Source organism: Babylonia areolata, chromosome 10 (assembly GCF_041734735.1).
Source record: "Babylonia areolata isolate BAREFJ2019XMU chromosome 10, ASM4173473v1, whole genome shotgun sequence".
NCBI lineage: Eukaryota > Metazoa > Mollusca > Gastropoda > Neogastropoda > Buccinidae > Babylonia > Babylonia areolata.
In genome coordinates this window covers 15,867,390-15,879,836 of record NC_134885.1, presented here as the reverse complement: position 1 = coordinate 15,879,836, position 12,447 = coordinate 15,867,390, and the positions used below count along the sequence as shown (strand labels likewise).

At 53.5% G+C, this 12,447-nt stretch overlaps 1 protein-coding gene across 5 annotated transcripts in view; it reads right to left on the bottom strand.

Moving 5' to 3' along the window:
- LOC143286826 (uncharacterized) overlaps nt 1-12,447 on the bottom strand; it is a 54,584-nt gene that overhangs the window by 23,494 nt on the left and 18,643 nt on the right. For all 5 annotated transcript variants that reach the window (XR_013055862.1, XR_013055863.1, XM_076594640.1 and 2 more), the window contains 2 exons: nt 3,277-3,401; nt 1,675-1,914 (listed from right to left, as the gene is read on the bottom strand). Coding sequence is in view for 3 of the 5 variants with exons in the window: in XM_076594640.1 (XP_076450755.1) it covers nt 1,675-1,914; nt 3,277-3,401 (365 nt within the window). In the remaining 2 variants the exon portion in view is untranslated. The remainder of the gene's footprint in view (nt 1-1,674; nt 1,915-3,276; nt 3,402-12,447) is intronic.

Here is a 12,447-nt window from a genome sequence, read left to right as displayed (position 1 = left end):
GCGGACAACACAGACGATGTAGCAGAAGATTCAGACATTCTTCAACACCTGTCTGAGGCACATCTACAAAATCTAATAGCAGGAGAAGATCCGAAACGAAGATCTGTGGGAGCGAGCAGGACAGGAACCAGTGGCCAAGCAGATACTGCAGAGGAAGTGGGGCTGGATAGGACAAACCCTCAGGAAGCCAGCGTCCAGCATCACACACCAAGCCCTGACCTGGAACCCGCAGGGAAAGAGGAAGAGAGGCCAGCCTCGCAACAGCTGGAGGCGAGACACCGAGACAGAACTGAAGCAGCAAGGGACCAACTGGACTGGAATGGCCAGAACAGCCCAGAACAGAGTGCAATGGTGAGGTCGATGGCCTATGCTCCACCGGGACCAATGGGCATAAATAAGTAAGTAAGTATGAATGAATGAATAAAACACAAAGCAAAACAAAACTGTCCTTGAACAATGTTCCTGACTTTGCAACAAGTGTCAAAAACAATGCTAGGCACCAAGACAGACCAGTTCAAATGACTTAGTTGATCATCAAATGTGACTGCCATTCTTGGTGAGACAGGAAAGAGAAACAACAAAACTGGTTGAGGAAGGGATGCAGATTCCATGGCAGCAAGCTTCTTGTACAGCTATGCCATTTCCATCACCGCAGCCCTGATAACTTCCTCTCATCAAGAAATGAACAATGGCAAGACAAACTGTCATATTAACACAGCCTTTTTTTCAAGTACCTGGGGGCAATAGTAACAGACCAGAGGTCAAAGTTTGAAATTTTGTCCAGTACTGCATAAACAACAACAGCACTGACAAATCTGAAGACCATTTGGAGTGACAAAAACATCTCATTCAACTCAAAAGATCAGACTGGTGCACTCCTTGGTCATCTCAACATTCCTTTTTGTCTGTGATTCATGGACTTTGACAACTGAAATAGAGAAGAGGATCAAGCCACAAATAATGCATTAGTAATATATTAACTCACTCAGTACGACCAGTCCTCTCTTCTCCTCGACACAGACCCCTCGGATGTCCAGTGGGAGTCTGAATGACCCAACCTTTAGCTTCCGTCGTCAGAATTGTGGGTTATTTTGTCAACATTCATCTCTTCAGTATAACAGCCTTCCGACTGCAATATTTTGATGATGGTAATTGGAGTGAAACGCTGTTAACGTCGTCTCTTTCGCCGTTCGTATGGAGAGAGTTAAATCATAATAATCAATATCTAGTACTGAGGGATTCTCCATTAACTTCTCTTTTTTTGCTTCTTTGCTGGTGGTGGTTTGGTGGAGTGGGGTGGGGGCAGGGTTGTGAAGAGAAAGATTATAAACCTTTCTGCATTCAGTCTGTAACAGTCGTTATAAAATAACTCTTATTTAGTCTGTAACAGTCATAATAAAACCTACATTCAGCCTATAATTTGAAACCTTTTCTTAAATACCAAACTTTGCACAATGTACAATGACAAAATGATTTGTTATATCCTGCACTGCAGTAGATCTTGGATATTTGATTAGGTCATTCACTGTACGTTGTTTTTTTTTACATTAAGCTTTATATTTTTCATATAAATTAGTTCCAAGAAAATAACATACAGATAACACCTAACACATGGTTATATAGTGATTTTCTATTTGTAACTGTAACTAACAGATTCCTGAACAAAACCCATACCTAGATTGTCCAGCAGATTCTTCAGCATGGTCAGGGTTTCCTCTTCAGTGCGTCGTCCAGCCGGCGAGGCGGTCAGCCCCAGTACCTTGGGTCGTTGTTGGACGGGAAGGGGGTTGTGGTGCTCCACCAACAGTTTGTTGTAGGGGTGGTTCTTGGTGCAGTGGTGAGCCTCATCAAACACCACCAGCGAGAAGTTGGCCCACCTCAGCACTTCATCTTGCAGTAGGTTTTGGCAAAACGCTGTGTGCATATTAGTACACATTGACACACACATACACTGTCACTGTGTGCATATTGATACACACTGACACACACATATACTGTCAGGTTTTGGCAAAACACTGTGCGCATATTGGTATGGTACACGTTGACACACACATACCCTGTCAGGTTTTGGCAAAACGCCGTGTGCATATTGGTACACACTGACACACACATACACTGTCACGTTGACACACACATACACACTTTTGTAAACAGTAATTTCCCTGCCCCCTCCACCCACTCAATTTTTTTCCTACCCTCGTCTAATATCACTTACAGTGAAAAGACGTTAAACTAAAGAACGAACGAATACACTGTCAGGATTTGGCAAAACGCTGTGTGCATATTGGTACACACTGACACAAACGCACACTGTCTGTTTAGTGAAGTGCTGTGTACACATTGGTACACAGAGATACACACATACACTGTCAAGTTTTGACAAAACACTATGTACATACTGGTAAATACTGACACACATGTACTGATGTAGTGATGTACAGTCAAGTTTTGGCAAAACACTGTGTGCATGTCAGTACACAGTGACACACATGTACAGTCAAAAGAAACTTGGATTCACAAAGAAATAGATTTGTTAAAAACTGGAGACTAATATTTGCAAAAACACAGCAACCAAATTACTCAGTAGTTAACAACCTATTCTTTCCTCCAGTGCCTCCTTTGCAATCTGGCCACTGTGTAAGTAAAAGTAAAGTAAGTAAGTAAAATTTTGAAAAGTATAAGTCACAGACATGTATACCTTCAACCTCAAACACCACACAGCTGAGTTCTATCAGCAGAAGAGTGGGCTGTATGTAAAAATATTCTGTCCTCAACAACAACAACAACAAAAAAGAGCTTATTAATACTGCCACAATGTGGAGTGAAAATGAATAGGGCACTATTTAAATTTACTTGTGAACACTTTTCTGCCAAAGACAGGCTTCCAAAGCATGACCTTATCATGTGTCAATCAACAATAAAGATATCTTTTGTTTGCACAGAATGTTCAGGATGTAAGACCAATGTTGAATGTGTTAATCAATGGATTAGTTCAACTAGTTCAACAAAAGAAAACACTACTTTTCACTTTTTTCAAGGAAAAAAACAGCTTTCTAATTGAATTGCAATACTTAGAAACAAGATGCTTTGGTAGCATGTAACATGATACTATATAAAACTAAAAGATATTGTCTTATCCTGATATAAAGATCACATTCTAAAAAAACATAGCACATGCACAAATATAAACAAATATTACACATGTCTATACACAGACACAGACACACACGGGCACACACACACACACACACACACACACACACACTGAGAATTCACCTGCTGTAGTGACAATGACATCATGTTTCCACAGAGGAGTGCCATCTCTGACGGACAGTCCTCCACACAGCACAGCCACCTTCAGGTTCCTCTTTTCAAGTCTACTGTCCTCAGTCAGGTGTGGCCTGCCACATACGCACCCTCCTTCATCACCACTCTACTCTCCTGCTGTCCTCAGTCAGGTGTGGCCCGACTCCACCCCCCACAACCTCCACTCCCTCCTATCACATCTCTACTCTCCTGCTGTACTCAGTCAGGTGTGGCTTGCCCAACCCCCCCCCCCCCCCCCAACCCCCCACTCCCTCCTTTACCACCAATCTACTCTCCTGCTGTCAGTCATGTGTGGCCTGCCCCCCCCCCTCCCCCCCAAGCATCCCCCCTACCCCGCTCCCTCCTTTCTCACCACTCTACCCTCCTCCTCTCCTCAGTCAGGTGTGGCCTGCCACATCCCACCCCCACCCCCTCTTCATCACCACTCTACTCTCCTGCTGTCCTCAGTCAGGTATGCCCCCCCCCCCCCCCCAAACCCCACCCCCTCCTTCATCACCATTCTACTCCTGCTGTCCTCAGTCAGGTGTGGCCTGCCCCCTCCAACTCCCATCACTCCCTGCTTTATCACCACTCTACCCTCCTGCTGTCCTCAGTCAGGTGTGGCCTGACCCCACCCCCCACTCCTTCCTTTATCACCACTCTACTCTCCTGCTGTCCTCAGTCAGGTGTAGCCTGCCCCGCCACCCCCCCCCCCCAACTCCCTCCTTCATCACCACTCTACCCTCCTGCTGTCCTCAGTCAGGTGTGGCCTGCCCCCCCCCCCCCCCCAACTCCCTCCTTCATCACCACTCTACCCTCCTGCTGTCCTCAGTCAGGTGTGGCCTGCCCCCCCTCCCCCCCCCCCTCCTTTATCACATCTCTACCTACCTGCTGTCCTCAGTCAGGTGTGGCCTGACCCCACCCCCCACTCCTTCCTTTATCACCACTCTACTCTCCTGCTGTCCTCAGTCATGTGTGGCCTGCCCCGCCACCCCCCACCCACCCCAACTCCCTCCTTCATCACCACTCTACCCTCCTGCTGTCCTCAGTCAGGTGTGGCCTGCACACACACACCCCTCTCCTTTATCACATCTCTACCCTCCTGCTGTCCTCAGTCAGGTGTGGCCTGCCCTCCCCCCACTCCCACTCCTTCATCATTACTCTACTCTCCTACTGTTCTCAGGTGTGGCCTGCCACCCCGCCCCCTCACCTCCACCCCTCCTTTATCACCACTCTACTCTCCTGCTGTCCTCAGTCAGGTGTGGCCTGCCCCCCCCTCCCCCCTCGCCATACCCCCCCCCCCCCTCATCACCACTCTACTCTCCTGCTGTCCTCAGTCAGGTGTGGCCTGCAACCCCCCTCCCCCCCTTCATCACCACTCTACCCTCCTGCTGTCCTCAGTCAGGTGTGGCCTGCCACACCCCCACCCCCTCTTCATCACCACTCTACTCTCCTGCTGTCCTCAGTCAGGTGTGGCCTGCCCCCCCCCCCCTCGCCCCCCCCCCTTCATCACCACTCTACCCTCTTACTGTCCTGTCAGGTGTGGCCTGCCACCCTCCCCCCCCCCCCCATTCCCTCCTTTATCACCACTCTACCCTCCTGCTGTCCTCAGTCAGAAGTGGCCTGCCCCCCCCCGCCCCCCCCCCAACTACCCTCTTCATCACCACTCTACCCTCCTGCTGTCTTCAGTCAGGTGTGGCAGCCCCCCCCCCCTTCCCCTCCTTTATCACCACTCTACTCTACTGCTGTCCTCAGTCAGGTGTGGCCTGCCAACCCCTCCTCCTCCCCCCCCCCCTTTATCACCATTCTACCCTACTGCTGTCCGCAGTCAGGTGTAACCTGCCCGTTCCCCTACCCCTCCTTTATCACCACTCTACCCTCCTGCTGTGGGGGTTAGGGTGTGCACGAGAGGGGTAGTACCTCTAGAGGGGGGGGTTTGTCATGCTCTTCCGGGAGTGGTTCGTCCTCTGTTGGTCCCCACCGGCACCCAGCTCTCACTTAGGGGCCCTAGAAGCTGCTAGCATGCAGCAGCGCCCAAGCCCTGGGCAACGGCTTTGACAGGCTAGCTAAACTAGGTAAGGGTAGCCGACGGGTCTCAAACCCTCGGTGAGTTAGGGCTTGTCAACCTAAGCATGTGAAGACTGGATCCAGTGGACTCTGCGGAAGAAACCTTCATGGTTCAACTGAAAGGAAGGCGGTTGCAGTAGAGCACTGTGGAGTGCTGAGGGCAGGATGAGGCAAACAGGACATCCTGGTCATCCACTGCATCCGTTTCCATCTCCAGTCGTCTTGACCTCGTCTTGTCACTGGATACAGACGGTCTTGGACAAGAGAGTGAGGTCGACGGTGCGCAACTCCTCCTCACTATAAACAAAGTCATCACGCAAGTCTGATCATCCTTCATCCCATACCATCATTTTCCCCAAGCCCTGTGGTGACAGGCGAGTGACTAAGCGACAGGTGTGGGTACACTGGCAGTCGTAGCCGTGGACATGCACACAGGCGGCTCAGGCCATAGGGTCGTTTTTCACTGACTGGAGCAGCAGTGTAGATCGGCAGCCCCCCTGAGCGACTGAGCAGCCCTCTTCAGGACAGCACTGCTCACCTCCATGGCATGAGGAAGGGGCTAGAAAAGGTGCCCTAAACATTGCCTGCTCCACACCACCCTAGTCAGCATACTGCGGCTGACGGGGACCCTACTCAAGCGGTCGACACACAAAGGAATGAAAGAAGAAAACAAGGAGCACCCCATTGACCATTGCCACATGGAACGTGCATACGCTTTTGGACAGAGGCAACTCAGCCAGACCACAGAGACACACAGTACTCATTGCGAGTGAACTAGCCAGGTACAACATCGACATCACTGCCTTAAGTGAGAGCAGACTGGCAGAAGAAGGCGAACTCTGTGAGCGAGGCGCACGCTACACCTTCTTTTGGAGTGGTCGCGGACCTGAGGAGAGACATGAGGCTGGAGTTGGCTTTGCAGTGAAGACAACCCTCGTTGGCAAGCTGGCTGGCCCCCCGAAAGGAGTGAACGATCGCCTGATGACGATGAAACTCCCTTTATGCAACGGGAAGAAGTTTACCACCATTGTCAGCGCCTACGCGCCCACCATGACCAAACCGGATGAGATCAAGGACAAGTTCTACGAGGACCTGAACGCTGTCATCACCACTGTTCCCAACGCAGACAAGCTCATCATTCTTGGTGACTTTAACGAGAGAGTTGGCTGTGACAGCTGCACCTGGGAAGGCATGATTGGGAAGCATGGGGTTGGTAACTGTAACAGCAATGGCCAACTACTTCTCCAGACATGTGCCAAGCATGACCTTCTTATCACAAACACCGTCTTCTGCCTCCCTACCCGTAACAGGACGTCATGGATGCATCCTCGCTCTGGGCATTGGCATCTCGACTTTGTCATCGTCAGGAAGAGGGACAGGCAGGACGTACGAGTCACAAGGGCCATGTGTGGCGCTGAGTGCTGGACAGACCACCGCCTTATCGTCTCCAAGCTCAACATCTGCATCCAGCCCAAGAGACGGCCTCAGGGCATGAAAGCACCCAAACACCTGAATGTCAACAAGCTGGAGCAAGGCAACATCAAGCAGAGCTTTGCTGACATTCTGGAGGAACGCCTGGAGTCCACCGTGCTGGACAACCAGAATGTGGAGGCAGCATGGGACGCACTGCATGAGACGGTGTACAACACTGCCATGGAGTGCCTGGAGCCTTCTGCCAGGAAGCACAAAAACTGGTTTGATGAGAACTGCACTGAGATCAAGCAGCTGCTAGAAGACAAACGCCAAGCCTACAGAGCCCACATTGAAGATCCCAAGTCACAGTCAAAGAAAGACATACTGAAGAGCGCACACAGCACCATTCAGCTGAAGCTGCGGCAGATGCAGGATTCCTGGTTGAACAACAAAGCTGATGAAATCCAGGGCTTTGCAGACAGGAACGACATGAAGAACTTCTGTAACGGCCTGAAAGAAGTCTACAGTCCCACCACCTCCGGATCTGCTCCACTCCTCAGTGCTGATGGTTCTACCCTGATCACTGACAAAGACGGGATCCTTGAGAGATGGGCTGAACACTTTGACAGCGTACTGAACCGCCCTTCCACCATCAATGATGAAGCCATCGACCAACTCCCCCAGGTGCCCGTCAGTGAGTCATTGGATGCCATTCCAACTTTGGAGGAGACCCAGAAAGCTATCCGTCTGCTATCCAATGGCAAAGCCCCTGGCTCAGACTCCATTCCAGCTGAGGTCTACAAAGAAGGTGGTATGGTGCTGACTGAGAAGCTTCATCAGCTGTTCCAGCTCATCTGGCAGCATGAGGCAGTTCCACAGGACTTCAAAGACGCTTCCATCATACACCTGTGCAAGCGCAAAGGAAATCGTCAGGCCTGTGACAACCATCATGGAATATCCCTGCTGTCTGTCGCAGGCATGACTCTGGCCAGAGTGCTACTCAACCATCTCATAATGCACCTTGAGCAAGGTCTCCTACCAGAGAACTAGTGTGGCTTCCGGAAAGAACGCGGGACTATCGACATGGTGTTTGCTGCCAGGCAGCTCCAGGAGAAGTGTCAGGAACAGAACGCCGACCTTTACTCCACCTATGTCGATCTGACCAAGGCCTTTGATACTGTTAGCAGAGATGGCCTTTGGAGAATCATGGCCAAGTACAGATGTCCCAGAAAGTTTATCACCATCATATGGCAACTACACAATGGGATGCTGGCCCGAGTCCAAGACAACAGAGAGACTTCAGAACCATTACCTGTCTCCAATGGAGTCAAGCAAGGGTGTGTTCTTGCCCCCACCCTGTTCAGTCTCATGTTTTCAGCCATGCTGACAGATGCCTTCAGAGACGCTGACATAGGCATTGGCATCAGGTACCGCACAGATGGCTCACTCTTCAACCTCAGGAGGCTTCAAAGCAAAAACCAAGGTGAGGACAGACACCGTCAACGACTTCCTGTTTGCTGATGACTGCGCTCTCAACGCTGCCTCTGAAGCTGACATGCAACACAGTGTCGACAAGTTCTCTGCTGCCTGTGACAACTTTGGCCTCACAATCAGCACAAAGACTGAGGTGATGCACCAGCCAGCTCCAGGAAAGCCTTACGTTGAACCAAACATCTTCATCAACCGGCAACGACTGAACGCGGTGGACAAGTTCACATACCTGGGCAGTACACTCTCTCGCACAGCTGTCATCGACGACGAGGTGAATGCCAGACTCGCCAAAGCCAGCGCTGCCTTCGGTAGACTCCATAAGAACGTTTGGAACAGGACAGGCATCACCCTGGAGACGAAGCTCAAAGTATACAAGGCCATAGTTCTCACCACACTGCTCTATGGCTGTCAATCATGGACGGTCTACAAACGCATTGCCAAAAAGCTGAACCACTTCCACACCACCAGCCTCAGAAAACTTCTCGGCATAAAGTGGCAAGAGAAGATCCCTGACACAGAGGTGCTCACTTGTGCAAACTTGCCCAGCATCTAAACCACCTTGATGCAGGCCCAGCTGCGCTGGGCAGGCCATGTAGTTCGCATGCCAGACCACCGGCTCCCTAAGAAACTGCTGTACGGCGAACCCCAACATGGCAAGTGCTCCCATGGAGGCCAAAAGAAGCACTTCAAAGACACTCTGAAAGCTTCTCTGAAGGCCTTCAACATCAGCCACGACACATGGGAGCTGAATGCAATGGACAGACCAAAGTGGCATTCAGCTGTCCACAAAGGTGCCAAATCCTGTGAGGCAAACAGAATCGCTGCAGCAGAGCAACGCACACAGGCCGGGAAAAGCAGTGCCAGCAAGTCCCCGACAGCCACCACCATCCCCTGTCCACACTGCGTCAGAACCTTCCGGGCGCAGATTGGCCTGACCAGTCATCTGCGCACCCACAAAGCCCAACCCACCCACCCCCAGGATGACTAGATGGTCCTCATCGATCCCGACGGACAAACCACACTCTCCTACTGTCCTCAGTCAGGTGTGGGAGGCCCTACAACCCCCACTACCTCCTTTATCGCCACTCTACCCGCCTGCTGTCCTCAGTCAGGTGTGGCCTACCACCCCCTCCCCCCCTCACCCCCTCTCCTTCATCACCATTCTACTCTCCTGCTCTCCTCAGTCAGGTGTGGCCCACCCACCCCCATCCCCCACTTACCCCTTCATCACCACTCTACTCTCCTACTGTCCTCATTCAGGAGTGGCCTGCTCCCCCCCCCTCTTCACTCCCTCCTTTATCACCATTCTACCTCCTACTGTCCTTAGTCAGGTGTGGCCTGCCACACCCACCCCCCTCCCCCCTTTCATCATCACTCTACTCTCCTGCTGTCCTCAATCAGGTATGGCCTGCCCCCCGCCCCAACCCCTCCTTTATCACCACTCTACTCTCCTACTGTCCGCAGTCAGGTGTGGCCTGCGCCCACCCACACCTCCCTGCTTTATCACCACTCTACTCTCCTGCTGTCATCAGTCAGGTGAAGCCTGCCCCCCACCCCCCCTCCTCCTTTATCAACACTACTATCCTGCTCTCCTTAGGTGTGGCAGCCCTCCCCTGCCCCCCCTCCCCCACGCCTCCTTTATCATCACTCTACCCTCCTGCTGTCAGTCAGGTGTGGCCTGCCACCCCCCCACCCCCTCCTTCATCACAACTCCGCACTCCTGCTATCCTCAGTCAGGTGTGGCCTGCCCCCCGCCACTCCACAATCACTTTATCCTCCCACTGTCCTCAGTCAGGTGTGGCCTGCCCCACCTCCCCCTCCTTTATCACCACTCTACCATCCTGCTGTCCTCAGGTGTGGCCTACCACCCCCTCCCCCCCTCACCCCCTCTCCTTCATCACCACTCTACTCTCCTGCTCTCCTCAGTCAGGTGTGGCCCACCCACCCCCATCCCCCACTCACCCCTTCATCACCACTCTACTCTCCTACTGTCCTCATTCAGGAGTGGCCTGCCCCCCCCCCCCCCTCCCCCCTTTATCACCACTCTACCTCCTACTGTCCTTAGTCAGGTGTGGCCTGCCACGCCCACCCCCCTCCCCCCTTTCATCATCACTCTACTCTCCTGCTGTCCTCAATCAGGTGTGGCCTGCCGCCCGCCCCAACCCCTCCTTTATCACCACTCTACTCTCCTACTGTCCGCAGTCAGGTGTGGCCTGCGCCCACCAACCCATCCCTCCTTTATCACCACTCTACTCTCCTACTGTCCGTAGTCAGGTGTAGCCTGCGCCCACCAACCCCTCCCTCCTTTATCACCACTCTACCCTCCTGCTGTCATCAGTCAGGTGAGGCCTGCCCCCCCCCCCCCACTCTCTCCTTTATCACCACCCTGCCCTCCTGCTGTCCTCAGTCAGGTGCAGCCTACCACCCTCACCCCCACCCCCACCCCCCACACACACACTCCCTCCTTTATCACCACTCTACTCTCCAGCTGTCATACATCAGGTCTGGCCTGCCACATACACCCCTCCTTCATCACCACTCTACTCTCCTGCTGTCCTCAGTCAGGTGTGGCCTGCCCCCCCCCTCCCCACTCCCTCCTTCATCACCACTCTACCCTCCTGCTGTCCTCAGTCAGGTGTGGCCTGCCAACACCCCCACCCCCCACCTCTTCCTCCTTTATCACCACTCTACTCTCCTGCTGTCATACATCAGGTCTGGCCTGCCACACACACCCCTCCTTCATCACCACTCTACTCTCCTGCTGTCCTCAGTCAGGTGTGGCCTGCCCCCCCCTCCCCACTCCCTCCTTCATCACCACTCTACCCTCCTACTGTCCTCAGTCAGGTGTGGCCTGCCCCCCACCCCCCTCCTTCATCAGGTGTGGCCTACCACCACCACCCTCCCTCCTTTATCACCACTCTACTCTCCTCAGTCAAGTGTGGCCTGCCCCCCACCCCCCACCCCCACTCCCTCCTTTATCACCACTCTACTCTCCTGCTGTCCACAGTGAGGTGTGGCCTGCCCCTCCCCCCTCCTTTATCACCACTCTACTCTCCTGCTGTCCTTAGGTGTGGTAGCCCCCTCCCCACCCACCCACTCCCTCCTTCATCACCACTCTACTCCCCTCAGTCAAGTGTGGCCTGCCCCCCCCCTCCCTCCTTCATCACCACTCTACTCTCCTTCTGTCCTCAGTCAGGTGTGGCCTCCCCCCCCTCCCTCCTTTATCAACAGTCTAGCCTCCTGCTGTCCTCAGTCAGGTGTGGCCTACCCCCCCCCCCCCCCCTCTTTTATCACCGCTCACCTCTCCTGCTGTCCTTAGGTGTGGCAGCCGCCCCACCTCCCCTTCCCTCCCGCCGCCACTCCTTCATCATCACGTTATCCTCCCGCTGTCCTCAGTCAGGTATGGCCTGCCCCACCTCCCCCTGATCACCACTCTACTCTCCTGCTGTCCTCAGTTAGGTGTAGTGTAGCAGCCCCCCCCCCCCCCCCCTTTATCACCATTCTACCATCCTGCTGTCCTCAGGTGTGGCCTGCCAACCCATCCCCCCTCCTTTATCACCACTCTACCCTACTGCTGTCCTCAGTCAGGTGTGGCCTGCCCTCCTCCCCCCCCCCCCTACCCCTCCTGCTGTCCTCAGTCAGGTGTGGCCTGCCCCCCACCCTACCCCACCTCCTTCATCACCACTTTACTCTCCCTACTGCTGTCCTCAGCCAGGTGTGGCCTGCCCCCCACCCCCCTCCCCCTTCCTTTATCACAACTATACCCTCCTGCTGTCCTCAGTCAGGTGTGGCCTCGCCCCCCCCACCCCGCCCCCACTCCCTCCTTCATCACCACTCTACTCTCCTGCTGTCCTTAGTCAGGTGTGGCCTCCCCCCCCTCCCCTCCTTTATCACCACTCTACAGTCCTGCTGTCCTCAGGTGTGGCCTGCCACCCCACCCCCACCCCTCATCCCCTCTCCTTCATCACCACTCTACTCTCCTGCTGTCCTCAGTCAGGTGTGGCCTACCCCCCCTCCCCCACTCCCTCCTTTATCACCACTCTACCCTCCTGCTGTCCTCAGACAGGTGTGGCCTGCCACCTCCCTCCCCCCCACCTCACCCCCTCTCCTTCATCACCACTCTACTCTTCTGCTGTCCTTAGGTGTGGCCTGCCACCACCACCCCTCAAC